This window comes from Manis pentadactyla, chromosome 5 (assembly GCF_030020395.1).
Source record: "Manis pentadactyla isolate mManPen7 chromosome 5, mManPen7.hap1, whole genome shotgun sequence".
Taxonomy (NCBI): domain Eukaryota; kingdom Metazoa; phylum Chordata; class Mammalia; order Pholidota; family Manidae; genus Manis; species Manis pentadactyla.
Genome location: NC_080023.1, coordinates 3,029,677 through 3,053,816, shown reverse-complemented (window position 1 = coordinate 3,053,816; position 24,140 = coordinate 3,029,677). Strand labels below are relative to the sequence as shown.

General features: G+C 47.7%; 1 protein-coding gene across 12 annotated transcripts in view; it reads left to right on the top strand.

Moving 5' to 3' along the window:
* Positions 1–24,140, top strand: part of FAM193A (family with sequence similarity 193 member A) — a 207,447-nt gene that overhangs the window by 119,590 nt on the left and 63,717 nt on the right. For all 12 annotated transcript variants that reach the window (XR_005031967.2, XR_005031968.2, XM_036921229.2 and 9 more), the window contains 4 exons: positions 1,850–2,084; positions 7,526–7,650; positions 12,252–12,399; positions 22,804–22,881. Coding sequence is in view for 10 of the 12 variants with exons in the window: in XM_036921229.2 (XP_036777124.2) it covers positions 1,850–2,084; positions 7,526–7,650; positions 12,252–12,399; positions 22,804–22,881 (586 nt within the window). In the remaining 2 variants the exon portion in view is untranslated. The remainder of the gene's footprint in view (positions 1–1,849; positions 2,085–7,525; positions 7,651–12,251; positions 12,400–22,803; positions 22,882–24,140) is intronic.

The following is a 24,140-nucleotide window of genomic DNA, read 5'->3' as shown; positions in this document are numbered from 1 at the left end:
CTTGGGGTGGAGTTTCAGGTTCTAATTGTGATAAGATGTATACTGCCTACATAATAAAAAATGCATCGACATGCTTCTCATTTGCTAGTGTTGAGACTGGCTGTAGCACTGCCTTTTGGAGACTTTGCCAGGGATGGCGCTAAGCATTTCCTGGAGCACCTGTGCATCTCTCAACCCAGGGGGAAGGCAGGGATTCCATTCTGAAGGGAGGACACAGGCCGGGCAGCAAGAGAAGGGCACGTAGCCAGGCCAGTCTGTGTGGGTGTTTCTCACATAGCAGCTGCTGACACAACAGACAGCTGTGCCCGGTGACGGCACAGGAAGTGGGCATGTTTTACTCTTACAGTTTGTAGCATCTTTTTTCTCTTTTTTGAAATGCCCTAAATAAAAGCAGTAAATTTGAGCTTGATGTTTCATGGATCTGTTCTCATTTTGGTTTCCTTTTCTCACTTTTCAAATGCAGCAACTTTGGGGGTTTTATTAAGCTCTTGTTTGCTGTCCAGTAGAGTTTATCCTGCAGACAGGAGTGGCAGGCAGCATGGGTTGTATTAACTAGCTGATGAATCCAGCTTGTCTGTTCAGAGTTTGACCTGGGATCTCTGGTGTTACAGGAGATGGCTGAGGTTATGTTTCCTAGTGAGCATTAGGAAAAAATATCAAACCTATGGCTTCACAGCTTAGGAATGTTGAGGAAGAGGCTCAAGTACAATAAAAGACAATTGAAAGAAAAATTCAGCAAGTCATAGTTACAGGTGACATGTCATGGCAGGAGTTGAGGACCGTGGTGATAAGGTGGCTTGCTGAGGTCTGGGAAGCAGCACTACTCTAACACTGGAGTGGTTGTTGACTGTGTAAAACCCCACGTCCCTATCTGAGCTGTGTGTATACTGTGGTACTGTGTTTTTCCTAATCTAATGAAGTGTTGAACTCAAAGGGGTTCATTCTTTCTGGTGATGGGTTGTGGATGGATATGGTAGCTGTTTCAGTGGCCCTAGGCTTCCATCTGGAGGCTCCCTGGAAGTGCACCATGGAAAGAGGTGGCCACTTTAATAACCATAGTAATGCCACACACTGTACAACAGGTTTGTAAAAGTAGGTTACCCCAGGTTGGGAAAGAAATCCATGAAAATGTTCATTGCTGCTGTGGCCTGGTGGGGTGGCATGAAGTATTTTTCCCAACTCTTCAGCTTATAAATTCTATACAGTTTTATTGGGGTTTGTTTGGTTTTTTTTGCTGGGATAATTTTAAATGAGGTATATACTGTTTTTAGTGTTTCCTCTGATGGTAAGAATAACACAAGCCCATTTGGATTGTGTACTGAATTCCTAGAAAGATCTAGAAAAGAGCAGTCTTCCTAACTTTTTAATAGTCTGGCACTTGAGAACACGTCTCTCAAGCCAGCTGCTGAGAAGCGGGCATGTCCGCTCTGCCGCCTGCTGGCTGTGCAGGTCCCAGCCGCTTAGCCTGCCTGAGCACGGCAGCGTTTGCTCACAGAATTAGCTCAGGATTGCCCGTGTTTCGGCATGAGGAGCGGCCTGTGCAGAATGGCTGGGCTGATAGTGCGTATGGACCGTGGGGCTGGTACAGTGTGAGCTCCCAGTAAACGTCAGGTTTCTTCCAGTTCACTGATGACTTTGGAGGAGTTCTGGATGAGTTCTGGACACACTCTGCGCCTGGGTGTTCCCTTGTCGAGTGGGGGATGGTCCCTCTCCCGGGTTTTTGGGAGATGTGGGGGTGGTTCCTGCTAGTGGGTGCATCTGGGAGGACACTTACCATATAAAAGGGCCCTGTGAGGGCACCCGGGCAGGCAGGGCCTGGGCAAGTTGTGATGCTGTCTTTCCTGTACAGGCTGTGCGAGCGGGACCCCTACCAGCTGTACCAGCGGTTGGAGCAGCAAGCCAGAGAGTATGTGCTGGAGATGAAGGTCCGCCTCCTGCGGCAGTTGTCGGCTGCGTCCAAAGTGCGAGCACCGGCCGCTCTGCAGGGCCCTCCACAGGCACACCAGTTCATCTCACTCCTCCTCGAGGAGTACGGCGCCCTGTGCCAGGCAGCCCGCACCATCAGCACCTTCCTGGGCACTCTGGTGAGACAGCGGGCAGCCTTCCTTGGGCTTTGTGGAGCCCCGCATGGTGGGTGCAGGTGGGACCTGGCACAGGCCCGCCTGTCCTCTGGGGTGTTGGGGCAGTGGAGGGACCCAGTTCCTCCTTGTCTTTCCTTCAGACTTGGCTGGTGGGGAAAGGCATTGGGTGGGTTGGCACCTGGGTGGCATCATGGAAATGCTATCTGGGAGCCATGTGAGGGGAGGACCAGAGCATGTCAGTGGGAGAGCCAGGGAGGGTTGTGTGTCGAGCTGCTAGCTGTGTGGCTGTGTAGGCAGAGACTTGTATTTAATGGACACTATCTTAATAAAGGAGACAAGACAGCATGTTCTCACTGGGTCTCTGACCATCTCAGAAAGTAAAGTGCCACAAATGTGGAGGGAAACATGTAGTGGAAAATCAGTCACAAGGAAACAGGTAAGCTGTGGGCAATCCCTGCAGCCTCAGTGTGCCTGCTGGGCAGAGGGGGCCTCACTCCCCTGCCACACAGCCAACGTGTGCTCTCCTACCTGCTGTGGATGCACCCGTTTACTAAGAGTCTGGAGTTTTCAGCATCACTGCCACTTTGTTATTAAGTGGTACTTTATTGGCTAATTTGGGGTGCTTTCTTATGGGTAAAACTACATTTGAAACAAGTACAGTACCCAGCCAGGGGTTTTTAGGGCTCAAAGTGTAATGGTCTATGTGTGACTCTAAAGCTGATAGATCTCACTAAGAAAATTGATATATACACAATTTGCAAGTAATTTCAGGGGCTTCACGGACTTCTTGAGCATCCCTGCAATAGATGTTGCCATTCCTGCACGCAGCTCCACACAACACGAGGAGGGCGTGCACTGGGAGCAAAGAGCTGGTGAGCAGGAGGGGGCAGCCACCCCTGCTTCATGACCTGCGTCTAAGGAATCTGCCACCGAGCAGGGCCAGGCCTGCCGTTGCTCCCACCCCTTCACCCTGCGTCTTGGGCAGCCGTCCCCGCAGCCTCTGCTCACTGGAAGTCTACCGCTCTTCAGAAGTCCAAAGCAAAGGCCCCTCCTCTGTGATGGCACTTGGAGAGGGGAGGTGGCCGAGGTCTAGAGTGTGTGTCCCCCAGCGCCCTGCACCTTGCACAGCTGGAGAGAGCACTGCTGAGCCCAGAAGGTACTGGCCAAGCCCAGGCCCTCAGCAGGGAGGTAGAGTGGGACACTAGGTTTCAACACTAACAAAAATTAATTTTAACCACATTTATTGGAACAAATTTCTAACAGTTTACATTGAAATATTTTCTTGTGGTTTGAAAAAAAACCTCATAAACTGTAAGCACAAACTAGAGCTGCGTGGTCCGAGTTTACTTCCCATGCACATAGCGGTCTGCACTTCGGCTTGTAGTATAGCAGATTGGCACCCAGAGCTCGCCCTTCCTCAGGGGGAGCAACTGAACTTCTAGGTAACATGAATTACAAGAAGATAAAATCTTTCAAAATACATTGCTGAGATGACATGAAAGACAAGAAGTCTTAGGTATGAAAAGCAAATTGAAAGCTGGAATCCTGAGAAATTCATGTGCTCAAGAACCAACATTCACTCCAAGGATTTCCTCTAATCCTGGGAGACAGGAGGTACAGCCTACGTCCAGCCCAGGGCTGGGACCACAGGTGGTTGCCACCTTAGTGGACAGGTACAGGAGGGAGCCCCGCACTGGAGGGACAGCAAGGACACATGCCCCGCGACCCAGGGTGGTGGGGACGGGAAGTGCGGCCTCCCAGAGGCTTTGTGACTGAACGGCCGTGTAGGTTCGTGGTCCAGACGGATGCTGTTGCTGCGGTATGATGGGCTCAGGCCTGGAAGTCGCTTTACAGGGGGCCCCGGTCGCCAGTAAAGCCAGGCAACACTCAGACCACCTCTGGAGAGCTTGATACCTTCTCACGTGACCATAGTATCGTCACACCCACGGAAAGTAACGGTGAGGTCTTACCGTCCGCCAACATCCAGTCCATATAAAAATGTCCCAGTTATCTTAGAAATCTCTTTATGGTCGGAATCAGACCCCACAAGGTCCTCAGATTTATACTGACATCCTTTTCAGCCTGCTGGGAAAGATTTGACCAAGCCAGGTGCAGGTAAACTGGAAGTCAGTGTCTCAGGGCAGAAGTTAGTGCTTATCAACATGTTTGGACCTGGGGCCCTTTGAATTTAAAAACTGAAGACCCCGTAGAGCTTTTGCTTATGTGGATTTTATCTATCAGTATTTACCATATTGAAATTAAAATGGAGAAATCTAAAAATGTTAGGTCACTTTACAAATATTGAGGCCATTAAAATAGAATAAGCATATTTTTAAATAAAAAATAACTATTTTCCTAAACAAAACATGTAGTATGAGGAAGGGCATCGTTTACATTTATACCTATCTCTTTCGTGTCTGGCTTAATAGAAGATACCTGGGTTCTCATACAGCTTCTGTGCTCAGACAGTAATTGTAGGTTGTCTTGGTTAAAGTTAATGAAGAAAATTTGGCCTCAAACATATGTATCTGGAAAAGGGAGGAATATGTAACAGCCTCTTCAGATATCGTGGGTGCTACCTGTGAGCACACCAGAGCCAGTGGGCTGCTTAGCAGTCAGCTGCAGTGAAGGATCTGAAACATCTCACTGACCGTCGGCCTGTGGATGCAGCGTGAGCTCGGAGGGGTCCACTGGTGCGTGCTTGGTCGTTGGGAAATGCTGGTCCCTGAGGGAGCTATGCAGCTCTTCCTGAGGGCACTCCATGGGCCACAGCATGCGAGGGCCTGTGCTACGTCCCCGCTGATCTTCGTCAGCAAGGCTTTAAATGTGGAGAAGCCTGAGGGCCACAGTGGCAAATGCACATTTTCCTAATGTTTGCACAAAACCTCAGATTTATGATTGGCTACAAACAGGGTCAGTTGTTCCCTTGAAGCAGCAAGCCTGCCACTGTGCGAGTGCTGCCAGTCAATTCCCTGCGGACTCCGCTGGCTTCCTGGAAGCACATGCCTGGCTCCCCTGATCTGCAAAACCCATGGAATACATTTGGAGGTGGAAACATATTTTCAAAAATGTGACTTCCCTGGGAAATGCACTTCAGGGGTTAATTCCACACTGCCTGGGGAATCAAACAGGACAATAGGGTTACATTTTTTTCTATCTATTTTAAATATTAAAATAATTTTAAGTTAGGACCGAAGTTATGCCTCCAATCATCTAGGAAATGTCTTACCAGGCTGTAATAACTATGAAATCTGGATTCCCATCCACAAGGACAGAAGATAATCTTGAATATCCTGCTGTTCCCCAAGGTCTGCTGTAGGACTTGATTCTAAACCCCTCCTCTTCCTTTTCCCAGAACCCCCCAAAAAAACCTTTTTGCAGTTGACTAATTTTGGTAGAGAAGCCTGAGCTTGAGTCCTTGCGAGTTTTTCTGGGTGCCTCTGGTTCAGGCAGCGCTGAGTCTCTGCTGCCCTCACACAGCAGTGACAGCTGGTTCCCACAGAACCTGTCCCCACAGGCCCTGGGCAAGGAGCTCGGCCTCTGAGGCTGTTTTCTGGCCCGTGTGGGTTATTGCACGTGCTACTAAGCTCATGCAGGAAGCACTCCATGATGAGCACACGTTGTTACCCAGGCTGACTTCAGGTTCTAAAATTAGTCTGGGGTCTGCTGATCTTCTTGCATGCTTCCCCTCAAAGGATAATTTCCAATTTCACAAAAAATGCCGATCATCGCCATGAACCCATCTTAGCCCAGTTGACTTTAGTTAACATGAACCCACAAAACTGGAGCTGTGACCTCCTGCGTGTACTCTAGCATGGTGCGTGGGGCTGCATAAGGGGTGGTAGGTGGGGACCACTGACCCTATCCTGAAGGCTTATGGGGGAGGCCAGGCGAGACCTCAGCTCCCTGGACACTTCCGTGGACCATCTTTCAGCCAGCCAAGGGCCTGCTCCAGCAGCTGTGTTGGCTCTTGCATGTTTTTTCTTACAGGAACAAATCATAAATTGGACCACTGCCTACTCTGTCTCCTGGGATGCAGGGAGCGACTGTGTCTGTCTTTGTGTCCCTGCACCTGGCACAGTGCCTGCGCAGAGTAGTCTCTGAAGTCCGCTACGTGTCCTTTGGTCTGTGGTCATCTTCCTTATTGCAAGCATTCTGGGATAATGGCTTCTCATTCCAGTGCTCAGACTGAGTTTATTGGTTCCCCGACCCTGGTCATCTGCCTTCCCAGTTTTCCGGTACTGAGTAACAGCCCTGAGATGGAAGCTGGGTGTGAAATGGGAGGGAGGAAGTTCAGCCCTGGGAGGTGCTGGTGTTCTGGTAAAACCGTGAGAGCAAGCCATGAGACATTGACAGGACTGAACGTTTGAGGCTGTCTGCAGATGTTGCACCTTCCTGGCCACATCTCTGACTCCCATGTTTCTGGGATATGGAAGGGGGACTATAACGAGCAGAGCTGGCACATGCACATGACATAGCAGTGTCACTCTGTCCCACACAGGTTTGTGCTCAGGAATGGGAATCAGTCATTTTAACTGGTTCAGCCCCGGTGTCAGTCAGTCATCAGGTGATAGCAATGGAATCTTCATGTGTTGGCCGTTACACCTCCAGGTGTGATAATTTCAACTCATTTTGGCCAAATCGTAAATAGGAACAGACCCCTAAGTGCAGTCACGGTGGTAATCCAATTCAGAGAAGGCCCACAGTATTGGTACATAATGACACTCAGTTTCTAGAGTGGTCAGTCATTTAGACAAGGGGCGTTTGCCCAGGGACCCAAGATGATTCTAATGTAAGTAGTGTGCGTGCACCTTACACTACAGATGGAAGCATGGATTCATGCATGTATGGTAGTATCATGACCTGTTCAGCGTGAACGCTGCATTCAGGAAAGGTGATGACACCGCCTGTCCCAGGCACCTTGTGTTGAGGACAAGTGGATGTCTTGTGATGGCCAGGACACTCCCAAATTATTGCAGTGATGGAGGAGTTTGCCTGTGTTTGTTAGGGAAACAGAAGACCTGGCTTCCATGGAGTGTCAGTAGTGTCCCATCTGTCAGAGGGAGATTTCTCAAGATAGGCAAGAAAATAGCTGTCTTGTGGCATCAGAGAATGTGTATTCATTTAAGTTGTTTGAACTGGAGGCTTTTGATAGATATATTTTGAAAGCATAATTACAAAGAAATCACCATGGCATATGTGCAATTTTTTCTCTTCTTTCTCTGTCCTTTCTTCATTTGTGTGTTTGTTTTGTGTGAGTTACCTAGAAGGGAGGCAAGGTGAGGTCTCATTCCTGTGGTCAGGGGCCGCAATGCGCATGGACAGGGAGAACGCCTGGCAGCAGAATGCTTTGGGCCATGTAGAGGGATGTGGGGTGGGGGATCCTTCTGGGAATCGTTTGGTCGGCTTCAATTCAGCATGTCTTCTGTTTGTTTTGTAACTAGGAAAACGAACACTTGACAAAGTTCCAGGTGACATGGGAGCTGCATAATAAACACCTATTTGAAAACCTGGTCTTTTCGGAGCCTCTTCTCCAGAGCAACTTGCCAGCACTGGTGTCACAGATCAGGTATTTGGTGTGGCTGTGTGGCCCCCTTCCTGTGGTGTGGCATGTGAGTGGCTGGACACTGCTGTGCTAGGGAAGCTCTTGCCCAAAACCACAGACCCAGGGAAAAATACAACTGGGCAGAAAGCTCAGAACCCAAAGAGTAACATGATTAAACTTTAACAGACCCAGTACTGATGCTGCTAAGACTCACTAGCACAAGCTCCTCATAAATACGGAGAAGCTCTGGGAAGCATAGTGTTTAACTTGCTAAGACTCAGGCCTGGCCAGGTGGCTGTATTACGGCGCTCCAGTGAGCAGGGGAGACAGGAAGACAGGGTGGGCGGGGGGAGCAGGGCTTGAGCACGGGTCTGGTGCTGCCAAGGGGTTCCAAGGCTCTGGGGTGGGGGTCACACATACCTTGCCCCACAGATGTTCCCTCCCCATCTTTGTTCACAACTTGGGCTCTTACTGGTGTACACGTCCTGCGGGCAACCTTGTGTGAGCCAAGCCGGGAGCACCAAGTACAGCACTCGGGGACACGGTCAGAGAGGACCACTCCCTGGCGCCTGCTGTCACGCTGCACTGCCGGGCTGGCCCAGCACATCCTTCCGCGGGTGGTGATTCCGTTCCTGTCCACCTGGTGCACGCGAACAGGTGCCCCTACTGTGGAGGCATTGCGACGGTGGACTGTAGGCATCTGTGTGTTACAGCCCGTACTGAAACATGTTTGGGTCAGATTCACAAAGAAGGGGAATCATTTTTAAGTAAAATAATTATTTTACATGAATTCTCAACCATTCACTTTTTTCCTCTTAAAACCCACATATTGACTCAGTTTTGCTTCCTATATTCATAAGTCCCGCTTGAGGGGACCTAACTGTTCCCATTTCATACCTCACCTGCAGAGAAAGAATAACCTTAAAAGCAGTTAGGTAAAGGGGGTCAGGGACAAGGAGACCAGAACCAGGGGCTGTGTGGGTGTGGCCTGTGCTCCGGTGGGTTCCTGACTGCCGGAGTCCTCATCACCGTAACCTGCCTTCTCCCTGCCCCTCCCCTTCCATGTCCACCCTCAGAGTGTCCATGGTGGGTGTATGGAAATCTGTGTGTCCTAACTTCAACCATCCCAGAAGAAAACGAGTCAGGAGGGTATTTCACACTCACCAGTTTGAAATGCGTGACATGTTCTTGTCCCTAGTTAAATGGTCACATCTACCAGAGATTTCTGTAGGAAGGCATGTGTCTTGAGGGGAGGGGTTCTTAACAGCAAGTTTCCAGGGTATTTAAGCCTTGTGTTTTCTGTTTTGGTGAGCCAGTGAGTTTAGTGGGCCTGTCACCCACTGTGGCTGGGTGGTAGAAACCCAAAGTGTGTCATATGTCCTGGATTGTTCGTCACTCACTGAAGATGACAGACCGCAAAGATGGGCAGTGTTGCAGGCTTGACTTTTACCTCTGGGGGCAAGCTGCAGTGTTGTTCTCAGAGCAGCTGAGGGGGGCACATAGAGACGGGTGGAAGCCAAGGAGAAGGCAAACAGAACATGCCCTTGGGAGCTCGTGCCCCCAGAAGGGGTGGGTCCTTGGTTCCCCAGCACATCCCCTTGGCAGCCTCAGTAAGTAATTGTGATTTGAGCTTCTCAGGTACGGATGACCATTTTACCACTCGTATTTTTTGCTGAAAGTTTTTTTTGCACATACAAATATCGTGCCCTAAAGTAGTGACTGCATCAGAAAGACATAAAACCATAGTTGTATTTTAATGTTGACATTTTATCGCTGGGCCTGTATTTAACTTCATTATAAAGCAAAACGTAGACACAGCAAACTACATAAGGAAATGTATAGCTTAATTAATAGCAGGTGAACATCCCATAGCTGCCCCCCAGGGCAGCCCCCTGGAGCAAGGCCCTCTGTGTGCCCCGTCCAGGCGCAGATGCCGGCCCAGAGCCGGCCCAGGAGTCACACCCTCGCCCATCTCTTCATTCTCTCATTTCCCTAGTGGGCATTTCCAGAGTCTTGCCTGGTTTGTTTCTGGATGTATCTCTTGTTAATTTTAACACAGTCACCTACCCAAAAGTTGACCCATTTGAAGGAACTAAGTTAAGTTCAAGAAAGTTATTTCTCTCTTTCTTAACCACTAAACTGAGAGTTCACATACAGTATGATCTGCTTATTTAAAGTGGACAATTCAATGGCTATTAGTATATTACATTATTAATTTTGGAACTTGGGGTAATATATATTTAACATAAACCTCACCAATCTCACAGTCTTTAAGTGCACAATTCTATAGCGTTAATTACATTCACAGTGTCGGACAACTATTTTGAGGTTCTGCAGCCTGCAGGCCCCCCACCCCACCTCGTTACGGTTTGGCCTCGGAGAACCTGTGCTGTTGCCCCTGTCTGCGCTCTGTGGCATATGCACGTCTCGCAGGGCACCCAGTAGGCTTTGTGTCTGTCCTGCCTGAGCCTGTAGCGGGTCCCGAGCCGCATCAGATTCAGCTTCCATCCCTGTGCAACATGAGCCTCTTTATGTCTGCTGCTTGTTGTGGGTTTTAGTGGCTATAGCCCAATTTGGTCTGTATATAATATTAATATTTAAGGAAAGTTTTAATTAGGCCTGTAAATTACGTACTGATCTCATTTCATTCTTGTCACTTACTGTCTCACATGTCATTTGTGGTAGGCGGCGCCAGGAGCATCTTTCCATGGTGCTGCCATGTGCGGACTGAACATTTAGATAGTAACCTGTTTGCTGAACCATGGATGTCATTGGGTTCTGGGGACATTCCCTCAGATCTCATAGTTTCTCTTTCCTCTTGGAGTCCAGCTCAGCTTCGCTTGAACGTAAGCCCTGTGCCTACAGATTGTGCTCCAATTTCCCCACCAAAGACGTCCCTGGACCCCTGACTGCTGTGCTCTCACTTGGCTCAAAATTAGAGCTGCCACTCTGCTGCAGTAGAGGAGGAGAGCAGTTCTCGCTTCCAGTAGGAGAGGGGAGAGAAGGGGGTGCCAGTGTCGGGCTGCCTTGGCATCCCACTGTCCTGGGAATACAAAAGGGGCAGGGTGGTGTCACACAGAAGGTGGTTTTTGCATGAAGAGTGGACATCAGTCTGTGGCAATCAAGGTTGCAGAAGCAGGAGTAGAAAGAGAACTTCAGCTCTGTGGGCTGCTGTGTGGCCAGAGGGAGGACTATGTCCTCAGGCCTGGGCCTGCCAGGCGTCAGGCAGTGCCCAGAGGACCCTCAAGCAGTCACTGGATTCTGCGTCAAGTTTTGTTTCCTGAGGCGCAGAAACAGCCTTAATGTTTAATGGAGCCTCAGTTGCTGCATGTGGGTGTCAGTGTCAGCTTCTCTGCTTTTTCTGGCTTTCCTCAGAGTTTTGGTCACACCTGTTCTGACTGCTCCCTCTGCAGAGTGAGCTTCATAGGCAGACACGTGTACAGATAGCGTCAGCAGTAGTGCACTTGCTTGCAGTGTCTCCGCTTTCACACCGTAGTCCAGGCAGGATTCCCCCGGGGGTGGAGACAGCTAAGAGAACAGCAGCCATCTCCCCAGTGACAGGTTCTAATTGCAAAATTGCTTTATTGTTTATTTTTAAATTACTAGATTGTCTTTGCAATAAAATTCTGAAAATAGAGAAAATCATGAAGACAGGTAGGTCTTCCAAACAATTTGGCTCTTCCTCTAGACTTTCCCTATGTCATCCCCACACAGACACATTTTTTAACATGTTGCCTTAGTCATGTTTACTTATTAACATGTTGCATTTCAAAACATACATATGTATGTGTACATGAATGCGTAGGTGTGATCGTAAAGCTTGTAAGAATGGCCGGCCAGCCCGAGTGCCTGCCCTGGGTGCCAGGTGTGTCTGCTGACCCAGGGGCCACAGCACTGATGGTGGCTGTGGCCTGCACATCACCCCCTGTGATGGTAAATGTCACCTTTGGTTTTGAGATTCCTCATCAGGATGTCTTTATTATAGTTATTTTGGGTTCAAACCATGATCCGTGCAGATGCTAAGAAGCCACACACACACTTTCTCTGCTCTCCCTGGCCCCCCTCTTGCCACATGTCCTCTTCTGGAGAAATCCAGGTGTTTTTTTCTTAGTGTTTACCTACATGTGTGTCTTTTGTTTTCTGTTTGTTTTCTCACTTGCCATCTCACCATCTTAAAAAGAAATATTATAGAATAAATATAACTAATATTTCTTGGATTGAACCAAATTTCTTGTTTTAATTAATCTGAAAACAAGGTCCAAATATTTTATTTCTCATTAAATATTTTGTTTTCTCTGGGTCAGTGTATTTCAGTAGGGAAAAATAGTTCACAGCCCTACATTTAGTCAACTGAGACATGAGGACTTACTTAGTCTTTAGAACAGTGGCGCTTGCTAATCTTATTTCTTAGGAGCTGTTAATTCTTCAAGCTTCTCCTTTATGCCAAATTCTGTTCTGGGCACCTTGCATATGTACTGACTAACCTTTTACAGCACTCTTGTTTGGTGTGTGGTGGTGTCCCACTGGGAGCATTAGGAGGGGAGGTGATAAGCAGAAGCACATCTGGGGTCTTTGGGGCAGTGCCCTTGGGCGGCTGTCCCCTATTGAAAGGCCTCTCTCCCTAGGCTGGGGACCACGACACATGACACCTGTCACGAGGATGCATACAGTGTCTTGCTGCAGCGATACCAGAGCTCTGAGGAGGAGCTACGCAGGGTCGCTGAGGAGTGGCTGGAGTGCCAGAAGAGGATTGATGCCTACGTGGACGAGCAGGTAGGCGTGCAGCGTGGGAGGCATGCGCTGAGGGGAAGGGGGTCAGGTGCCTGAGACCCAGGGGCCCCATGGCTGGCCCTCACCCAGCCATGCTTACCGGGTGGTGGTCAGTTTGTCAGGTCAGCCTTGGCTAGGTCGCTTCCACCGTAGTTTGCACGGGCTGCCACCCAGGCTCTGAGGCTCAGTGTCCCCTGCAGGAGCCTCTGGGGCCTGGGAGCTGCTGAGCCTTGTGATCACAGGAACCATTTACTAAAAACTCGTTCAGAGCCTGGGTGCACACACTGAATGTGCCCTGCAGAGCCCATCCTCCGTCCACCCCTGACTGTTGGGAAGGGAGCACAGACGGCTGTGTTTGGCAGGTGGTGTACAGGAACGGAGGACAGAAAAGGCAGGACTCTCCTGTTGGGGATGGGGCTGAAAGAGCAGGTGTGGCTGGCCAGCCAGAGCCCCTGCGGGATGTGGAGCACAGCTTCCAGCTCACACCCTGGCCTGGCCGTCCCAGCCCGCCCACCTTCCTGAAGCCCCTGGAGAGGCCCTGTTGAGGTGGCAGAGTAGCAAGGGAGCAACAGCAGGGCCCTGTGTTGTGCCCCAAGAACCATGCTCCGGCCCAGTGTCTGCCGGGGTCCTTCCAGCCACCTGACCACAGGCTGAGACGCCCAGTCTCAGCGATACTGGCTGAGCTCAGTGAAAGATTGGGAAGAAGGGACTGGTGTGAGCTTGAACTTGGGGCTCCCCGTGACACTGTGTCACGGTCGTTGAGGTCTCATGCCGTTTGGCATGGCCGCACTGCAGCCACATCATGGCAACTATAGGTGGTCTCTTGTTCAGAACTCGGGGGTGTCTCTTGCCTTATTCTTATTGCCGGCATCACCTCTAACCTTGGTCGGCTGCAGTGGAGTAAGTTCCAGCTTCGTCAATCTTCCAGGTCAGCACTGCCCAGCTTCGGCGGTGCTGTCCCTTAGCTCCTGCAGTTGTGCTGACGCCTGCCGTCGGTCTCTTTCCCAGTCCCTGTGCACACAGCATGGCGGGATGAGGTGGACCTCAGGAGCCACTCTGTGCCTGGAATACGCTCCCTACTGTCCTATGGCACCAGCTGGGGCGTGGAGAGGAGTTGTTGCTTCAGGTTTTCTTCAGAGGGAGTGTGTCCCTGCTTCATGCGTCTATGTGTTAATGACGTGAGAGACTTACTCTCCAGCTACAGCTTACACCGACCGTTGACTCCTCAGCTTCAGCTGCTGTAGGAGCAGGGCTGTTCCTGAGTTGCTTGACAGGTTTCAGTTTGGAAAATGCTGGAGCAGGGTCAGAAGCTGTGACCTCTCCCATGGCTTTTCCTGCCTGAAGAGTAGCAGGCTGATGGGCCAGGGCAGGTCACCACCCCCAGCTACATTCATGCCTCTGCAGCCTTGAGCTGGACCTCCAACCAACAGGAGGCCTTGTGCATCCGGCAGCCAGCACCCAAGTCACCTGAGCTGTCCTCCTCTCTGCTGCCTGCATGCACACCACCCAGTTTTCAGGAGTTTGCTGTTCAGGAGCCAGGAGGGAAGCAGGGGGCCAGGGGCAGTGGGGACCAGCTGCAGTACCTTCTCCAGGAAGCCTCCAGTGCCGAGTGGTGTGTGGAGGTTGCCATTCCTTTGGGGCTGTTGCTCACTCCATGGGGGCCCTGAGCAGCAGTCCACCTTGGGCTGTGCCCCAAATTCATTGTGAGCCTTGTTCAAGCCTCTCCCCTCTCTGGGCTTTAGTCTTAGACCTGTGAAATGACAAAATCAGATTAGATGATGTTTTGGTTTCATTTGGGCCTTTTATGTTTTATAATTCTACATAAGTTCCTTGTGTGTCATTACTAAAAAGGACTACGGTAAATAGTTGTTTGTGTTCTGAATTGGACTGTGGTGAGCTGGCTAATGGGTCACCTATAGAGAAGGTCCTATGCAGTGTCAGGTGGGGTTTATTAGGGCACAAAGGTAAAGGGAGGAGTGGGGAGGGCTCTGATTTCCCAGGATATGGGATCTTCAGTTCTCTGTACAGAAGAGGCCTCAGGAAGCAACTGAAAGACCAGTTGCCAACTTCTCTGCTTGGCTGGCTCTTGTCGTTTGGCTCCAGCCGGTGAAAGAACGCTGCCCCAGTGCTCTTGCTCTGAGGAACAGGGAATGTGTTCCTCTCTCGGGGGAAGAGGTGTGAGAAGCAGGCCTGGCCTGGCCTGGCCTTGTGGCTGGGAGGGGCCCAGAGGAAGGGCCACTGCAGAGGCGTCCCGAGGCTGCATGTTGGGAGGTGTGTGAGCAGTCCTGAGCACAAGAAGTGGTGACCCCTGCACAGTCCCCGTCCTGCCAGCTGGAGCTTATAGGGAAGTTGTATTACATCAGGTCACAGAACCCCTGCCCCCGTCCAGAGTGGCTGAAGGTGAGCCCCTCCCCTGACGGGACTGAAGATGAGCCCCTTCCCCTGCTCCGCAGCCGTGGACTGAAGATGAGCTCCTCCAATGGACTGAAAAGGAAGCCCCCCTGCCAGTGCACTGAAGTTGAGCCACCCCCACCCCAGAAGTGGCAGTGGAGCTTAAGGAACTTGGGGCAGCCAGTGTCCCCCGCACCATGCAGAAATCTGCTGAAAGAGACATTCATCTTGTCCCAACCAGCCCCAGTGAGTGGAGTCCGCACCCCGACTACGAGTGGGACTGCATTGCTCTGTGTGCCATTAGAAAGGATTCCTGAAAGCTGTCGGAAGGAGAAGGAGCCATGTAATACGGGAGTTGAATTCCTTGCTAAAGGACGTGTGCAGAGTGGAACTGACAGAAGAATTTTAGATTCAGTTGGACCAAGTGACCTATGAGTCCCTGCATCTTAGAAGTTTCATGTGAGGGGTGAATCTGCCTCTGATAGTTGGGACTTTATGTTTGATGCTACGTGCTAGTTGAAGGGTTTGCAGAGCAGCGTTGTGGGGAGACACCATCTGTGAGTGTAGGTGCAAAGGAAGGCCCGTGGGTATGGGAGCAGTGTGAGTCTTCATGTTGAGCAGGAGGCTAAGGCTAGCTCTCCCTGACTGTTGCCTGTCCCTTATCTGAGCAGAGCCCTCTGCCTGCTTTTGGCATTTCCTTCTGTAGGGATTGAAACTGTTAACTGGAATTGGGAATCCTGATTTGTCCCTGACTTTTCCAGCATGTTTTCTCGACGTAATTGCAACCTTGTAGGTGATTTCAGAGAGATGGTGTAACTGAAGTGATGAGTGAGGTGAAGAAACCAGCATGCACTGAACACTGCCAGGTGTGCTAAGAAATGTGTGGCTGCAGCCTCATTGCTGCTTATAGTGGTCCTGTGAAATAACTGCATTAACTGCAGCTATACCCAAGGCCCCTCAGCCATGGAGGCCCACTGGGATTTGGATCACTAGCCTATGCCCTGCCCTCCTGGGGACCCTTTGGGGTCTTTCTTATTTCACATTATAAGTGTAATGGCTGTAGATAGAATTGTAGCTAGAGAAATTCTGTCTTCACTTCTCTAGTTGAACTGTGACTGGACACACAAACACCCTAGGACAGCTCCTGAGATTTTGCTGTGACTGAGAAGTCCTCTGGAAATAGTAACTTCTCAATATATCTGTTGCCTGAAATCAACTATTCATTTAGGAATATAATACATAGTATTATCACTGCTATTCTGATAAAAAATAACAATACACATGTTTTCTCTAGGAAGAAAATGCAGTCTTACTTAAAAAGTAAAGCTGAGACCAAATTTATTTATTTTAAGTACATGTTCTTACAGCTATGAATGCTTACACTAAAAAGAAATATCTCAGGTCAGCAGTCTCCTTTGCAACTTATGGAACTAGGAAAAAAGACAAACTAAACCCAAAGCTGGCAGAAGTAAGAAAACAGTAAAGATTAGAGCAGAGATAAACAAAATAAAGAAGAGAAAATCAATGGAACCAAAAGACAGTTCTTCAGGGTCAACAAAATTGACAAACTTTAGCTATCTAAGAAGAGAGGAGAAACATTCCCCAAATCAGAAATGAAGTGGGGTCATTACTACCAATTCTACAGAAATAAAGAGGATTATAAGAAAGTGTTATGAATGACTATAGACTAACAAATTAGATAACCTAGGTGAAATAAATTCCTAGAAACACAAAACCCATCAGCAGTGAATCATGAAGAAATAGAAAATCTGAATAGTCCTATAAGTAGTAAAGAGATTGAATCAGTAATCAATCTCCCAACAAAGAAAAGCCCTAGTGCTGGTGGCTTCACTGGTGAATCCTACCAAACATTTAAAGAACTAATACCAATTCTTCTCAAACTTTCCAAAACACTGAAGAGGAGGAAACACTTCTAACTCATTCTGTGAAGCCAGCATTGTCTAAATACCAGAGCCAGACAAGGACACCACAAGAAAACTGCAGGCCAGTATCCCTTATGAACATCAGAAATCCTCAACGAGATGCCAGCACACAGACTGCACAGTAAAAGGCTTATACACTATGACCAAGTAGGATTTATTTCTGGAGTACAAGATGGCTCAACATAGTGGAAATTGATGAATGTTACTTGCCACATTAACAAAGAAAGAAAAAAACCCACACGATCATTTCATTGATGCAGATATTGACAAAATTCAACACCTTTCGTGATACAAACACACAGCAAACTAGGAGAAGGAAACTGTCTCCACATAATAAAACCTATATATGACAAATCCACAGCTAACATTATACCCAGTGGTAAAAGACTGAATGCTTTTCCTCTGAGATCAGGAAGAAGGTGAGGATGCCCACTTTGACCATTTCTATTCCATAGTACTAGATATTCTAGCCAGAACTCTTAGTCAAGAAAAAGAAATAAAAGGCACGCAAACTGTAAAGGAAGAAGTAAATTATCTCTGTTTCCAGTTGATACGATCTTTTATGTAGAATATCCTGAAGACTCTGCCAAAAAAAAAGCTGTCAGAACTAATGAATTCAGCAAAGTAGCAGGATGCAAAGTCGGCATACAAAAACAGTTGCTTTTCTACATAAAATGAACAATCTGAAAAGAAAATTACAAATGCAAATCTTTGTACAATAGCATCTAAAATTAGGAATTACCTTAAGGAGGTGGAAGATTTGTACAATAAAAACTATAAAAACATTAAAAGAAATTGAAGACATAAATAAATGAAAATGTATCCCATGTTCATGGATTGGAAGACAATATTATTAAAATGTCAGTAATTACCCAAAGTGTCTATGGGTTTTTCAGTGCACTATCAAAATCCCAAAGATGCAGGGAAAACGATGCTAAAAATTATATGGAAGTCTCAAGGGATCCCAAATAGTCAGAACAATCTTGAAAAAGAAGAAGCTGGAGGACCCACCCACACACTTCTGATGTCAAAACTTACTACACACCCAGAGGCTGAGTTCAGGCCTTGGCTGCCACCTACCTCTGGAAATGAGTCCCTGTGGGCTCTCCTTTGGATGCTCACTCAGGGTCCTTTCACTGCTCACTGAAATCCCTGCAAAGGAAAGAGAAAGGAGGTAAAATTTCCACCATTAATAGACTTAACTATTTCTGTCGGCATTCCTCTTTCTGAATGGCCATGGGATTCAGCAGGAAAAATGCTGGACTAGAAGCATGTATCATATGTCATTTGACAAGTTCTCTAACTGGCAAGCAGTGCTTCTTGACCACTTAACCTGCTCTCCGTTAGTTCTCTCACTTGTGAAAGATCCTCACAATGATGCCCACTCTTTGTCGGACACATTTTGCTGCTTAGTAAAATTGAGCATCAGGGTGGATAAAAGAGTGTTTAAAGATCGTGCAATTGATGGAGAAACTTTGCCATAACTCACAGAGGAGCATCTTCGAAGCACCATGGGGTTAAAGCTAGGGCCAGCACTAAAGATCCGATCCCAGGTATCTCAACTTGTGGAAAATACGCTCTCCAAGAAAAATATTTCACTTCATACCCATACAAAACAAGCATTTGATCAGCCCACAGGGCGCTCTCTCCCACTGTCTTTGGAATGCTCACTCTTGAAGAAGCCAACTTCTACATCTCCAGGCATCCCTGCGGGGAGGCTGCAAGACTGAACTTGAACTCGGATCTTCTGAGGCCTGCCAGCAGCCGCAGGAGGGAGTCTGAAGGTGGCTCCTCCCTGAGTCAGGCCTTGAAATGACTGTCCAGCTCCTGCCTGGAGCTTAATGGCCCCAACTAAGATGCTCCTGGATTCCTGACTCAAATACTCTAAGATAATAAATATGTGTTATTTTCAAAAAAAAACTTACTACAAAGACCAATGAGATAGAGAGCCCAGAAGTAAATCTTCACGTACAGGGCCAGATGATATTTGACAAAGAAGCCAAGATCGTTCAATGGGGAAAGGACAGTTATTTCAACAAATGGTGCTGGAACAACTGGATGTTCATATGCTAAAGAATGATGTTGGATCCCGACCTAACCCATATATAAAAATTAACTCTATATGGGTCAAGGATGTAAATAAATGGAAGACCAAAAAACATGGTAGAACCTTGAAGTGAAGTAAGCCAAACACAAAAAGACAAATACTGTAGAATCCCACTAATATGAGCCACCTAGAGTAAGCATAATCATAGAAAGTAGAATGGTCATTGCCAGGGGCTGGGAGAATGGGGATTTATCATTCAACAGGTATAGAGGTGCAGTGTGACAAGATGAAAGGAGTTGTGGGGATGGATGGTGGTGATGGCTGTGCAACAGTGTGAGTATATTTGATACTACTGAACTTGGCCACTTAAAAGTGGTTAAATTGGTAAACTCTAAAATGGTGTTAGGTATTTTACCACAATAAGAAAAGGGAGAAGAAAAGGGATTTTCTGTCTTTTTTTCACAAAGGAAAACCATCCTGCTCAGTAAAACAACCAAAAGATAAATTCTTATTTTCACTCTGCTATCAAGAAACCATAATGCCATTAATACAGATTAGGGAAGTTGAGCAAGTTTAGTAATATCTGGAGAGTGCCATTATGCTAGAATCCTTGGACTGGATCAGTCACTTCTCGTAAGTATTTTAGAAATTATATAATAATTGAAATGTTTCAAAATGTTGAGCACCTGTAAAATAATTGAGTACAGTTGCAAGTAAGTACGGACATGGGAAACAGATGACAGCTTTGAAATTATGTTTTTGTTTGCTTTTACATTTTTTCCTTTGTTATTTGACACATACATAATAAACCTGCAGGTACCCAAAAATGTTCCAAAAAATCGATCCCGGAGGATGTGAGGAAAGGGTCAAAGGAGAATTTCTGTTAATGTGGTTGTCAGACAACTGTCCTGCACTCTGTACCGAGATAATTACTACCTTCCCTGATATATACCTCATTTTAAATCTTTTTTAAACTTGCAGTACTAATAGTACATGTGAAAGAAAAATGTTCTTTGAAAACTATAGACATACATAATATAAAGGGAGAATTGGCACTAATATTGAAACTTACCTTCTAAGAATATAGTATATACCTGTTTTTTTAGGCTGTTGTTTTGGTGTCCTGTATTATGGTTTTATAGTTTGTACATGTCTTACTGAGTTTGTGCCTCGGTGTGCTGCAGCGTTCAGGGTCTGCTGTGCATGGCGTCTCCAGTGGCGAGCACGTTGTCTAAGCAGGCTTTGCTGGTGTGCGTGGGAAAGCTGAGTTACTGTGTCCAGTCATCTCACCTTACTAACTCTCATAGTTTTTGAGTTGATTGTCTTGAATTTTCTAGGAAACCAGGATATCATCAACAAATAATAAGAGTTTTACCCTTTCCTCATTTGAACTTGGTGACTTTAGGGTTCTGCGGGAAGCTGCAGAACATGATGAGGAAGAGTCGTGCCAGCAGCATCCTTATCATTGTTCAGTTCTGACTTCAGTGGAATGTTTTTGGATGTTTCACATTAAGTCTGATACTTGCTGTCCAGACCTGTGAAACTTTTTTGCAAATTAAAGAAGTGTCTTTATTTTTCCAGTTTATTAAGGTTGTTAATTTTTGTAAAAAACAGGAATAGGTATTGAATTTGATTGTATGTCTTCTGTTAATGTATTTCTATAACAATTAAGAGACGAGGTTTCCTAGTTTTGAGACATCCTTGCGTTCCTGGGGTTAAAACCCTACTCTAGAAGATTGTGATATAATTAGCTGATCTTTTATTTAGGATTTTTATGTCTGTATTCTAAAATATTATTGAATTTTCATATTTGAGGTCTGGTTTGTTTTGTATGAAGGTTACGCAGGTCTCATAGAATGAACTGAGAAATGTTCTGTATTTTATCAGTTTTCAGGAGTAGTTTGAGTTTTCTGTACCATAAGAGATTTGATAGCACCCACCATAAAGTTGTGGGGCCTGCTTCATTTTTGCAGGGTCAGGGGACAAGGACTGTGGAGCCTTTATCACGTTTTCAGTTGACTTTACATTTACTTGTCTATTTTGGGTTTTCTAATTCTTGAATGAGCTTTACAAATTGATATTTGCCTAGGAAATTATCCACATCATTTAAACAAAGGGTTAGAAGTTTGTGCTCCTAGGGCAGATGGGTAAAGCGGGGGCTGTAGAATTCTGGTCCTTCTCTTGGCCTGCCTCTCCTGCCCACCTCAGCACCCTGCCCACTGAACAGAAACAGCCCGCCTTGCTAGGCGGCCAAGGGCGGTGTGCCTTTCGTCCCAGCTGTCACGCAGCGTGCTGCTGAGATGCGAAGAGAGCCTGGAAGGCTGGGTGGTTAGCTGAGATCTCAGAAGCTTTTTAATGTGGACCCAGCTTTTCAAAGCACTGTGAGGCATAGGAAGACAGCCCACAAGCCTCTTGCTTGGAGCACTTGAGACGTGAAGAGCATGAAGTGCGCAGGTATTTCCTCTTGTGGTTTGAAAGGTCTGTGCTCTCTGATTCCCACTGTTTCTGTGGCACCTTTTCTCCCCTTGTTCAGCTGGTTTGGAGAACTAGCTTTTGGGTTTGTTGATCAGTATGCTTTGTTTCCCCAGCTTCTGCTTTTCCCTTTAACTAAACCCTTCCTGTTAAGGCTGGTTTCTTGTTCTGTCCCTTGGCTTCTCAGTTGAGCACGTGCCCCTCAGTCTTCTTTGTCACCCTGGATCGTTCCCTCGTAAATGCACTTGAACTCTGTTTCCTTCTATATGTTGGCACATCTTACAAAATATGATTTGTGGGACTTCCATTGCCAATTATTTCTAAACAGACTAATTTCAACTTTGATTTCTTCTTGATAGTTTGTTTCTGTCAAATGCATGAATTTTATTTTATGAAATTATTCATTCAGAGGGTTTATTGGTAGTATAGTCTTCCTGTAGGATTGACTGTACCCTCCTCCATTTTTTTCTTCTAATAATTTGAAAGACAGAGCTCCCATTTCTGTTGTTTTGGGGGTTACTCTTTTAAGTTTTTAACAATTAGAAGAATACATTTATACAGACACCAAGATTCCAGATTTAAGCATCGCATTGCCTCTCCTTCCCAAGTAAGACAATGCCTGAACCCATTCTTAGTTCCCTGTTCCCCTGTTTTGTTTTTTTTTTTTTTTTTTTAGCTGTGGTGAAATGTATAGTACATAAAATTTGCCATTGCATCACAATATAGGTAGGTCATGGGGCAGGCTGTGCAGCACAGAGAAGATGAGTAATGACTCTGGCATCTTACTGTGCTGATGGACAGTGACTATGGTGGTGGGGGGTGAGGACTTGATTAAATATGGGTGAATGTTGAAACCACAGTGTTGTTCATGTGAAACCTTCATAAGATTTTATATCAATAATACTTTAATTAAAAAAAAAATTGGTTGTTGCAGACATTTCTAAGTGCACAGGTCAAGGGCATTCAGCACATTCACACTGTTGTTGACGTCCCCGCCAGCATCGTCTGGACTTTTCCATCTTCCCAAACTAGAACTCTGTCCCAATTAAACACCAGCTCCCCTGTCCCCTTCCCTGCCCCTGCACCCACCTCTCTGCTTCCTGCCTCTGGGCCTCATGTGGGTGGGATTGCACAGGATTTGCCCTTTTGTATCGGACCTCTTTGTATCGGACCTCTCCTTGCCTCGGTCGGTTTTCCTCTGACCTGAGCTGTTCACATGCAGGGCGATGCTTCTTTTCTAGCACGTGCAGGAGGCATAATGGGGCACTCAGCAAATGATGCATATTCATTTGCTGTAGTGACAGATTCAGCTATAATCTTAGTTTCTCTTTAATGTGAACTCTTCTCTGTTTTCATGTAAGAAAAGTACTTTGGTGATTGGGAGTAACTTGAATAAAATGCTGAGATAGAAATCAGGTAATGGATCTGTAGGGTTGCACCTTGTGGGCAGGTGATGTTTCTTGTAGATAAAATTTCTAAAAATTTCCCCTTGAAATGTCCGTGCTGATGGCTCTTGGTGGTGTTAAGGCCTCTTGTTTTTTCTGTGCTTGTTAGATGACAGCGAGAACCAAACAGCGCCTGCTGACAGAAGACTGGGAGCTTCTCAAACAAAGGCGAGTCACGGAAGAGCAGGTGAGGCTGCGGCAGAGGAACTCTGTGGGCTGCGGAGCAAGCGGTTCCGAGAGGAGGCCACACTGCGCAGCGCTCTCAGAAGAGCGTTTTTCACCTTTGGATGAACTGATCTGTTTCCTGACCTTCTGTATTCCTCCAGGAAAACCCATGTTTATTGAGTGACTGCTGTAGGCCACAGCCCCTGCTGGGTTCCCACAGTGCCCCCCTAGGTGGGTGGAGCCATCTCTGGTTTACGCTCCAGGGGGTGACGTGCAGTGAGGTCACAGAGCTGGGACCCAGCCCCCTACCTCAGACTGAGTTCAGACCCCTGACAGCTGCCCCCACCCTGGCAGAGCTCGCTAGTGCCTGGCCGTGGTGTGCCCAGGGCTCTTGAGTGTTTGAAAACTTGCCTCCCCCTGTTCCTGGCTATGGGCTGGCTTCTGCCCTTCCTTTGTGTTGCCAGCATCACCCCCTCAGCCTTCCTTAGATGCCCATGGTCCCTGGCCTTGGCCCCCACACCTGTGTTCTTGTCCTTACCCTGGTGGCCTCCTCTGGGCACTGCAGGTAGACAGAGGCAACTGTCCTCCCAGTCCTTGCTGTGGGCCCTATTCTGGCAGATGGCCTTTCTAGCCACCACCATTGCTCTTGCCAGAGCTGGTCTCCACGCTTCTACTCCGGAACCCAGGGGCTTGCCTGGTCAATTCAAAGTTAAGCTGTGCTTCCAGGTGGCTCCTAGACCGACCTTGCTGTGCTCCTCCCACATGCCACTGCTGCCTGGGAACTGGCTGGGCAGGCGCCCTCCATTTCTGTTGGTGGCCCTCGTGTGGGCACAGACCTGCTGCCCTCCAGACATGATGCAGAGTTGGGACCCAGCCCCCTACCTCAGACTGAGTTCAGGCCCCCTCCTGCTCTGTGCAGGGCCAGCAGGCCTTCCAGAGGCCATTATGTGGGTGCCTAGCTCAACACTGTTCCCCCTGCCTGGATTCCCTCCCTTGCCTCTGATTAAGTTAGCAGCACTGCCTCCCTACGGGTCTTCCTCAGGCCTGGCACCCTGCCCGGCTCTTTTCTGCCTCTGGAGCACCCTGGGCAGACCTCTGCCAGTGCCTCCCACATGCTGGTCTTCCCTGACCCTTGTTTCTTGCCTGTATCTCCTCTTCCAGCATCCAAGCTCTTCGGGGGCCATGATTCAGCTCTGTGCTCCTAGTGCTTAGCAAGTACTGAGCACACGGCACATTTGGGGTAAAGTCTAGGTGTCTGCTGCAAGGGTGTTAGGGTGCATT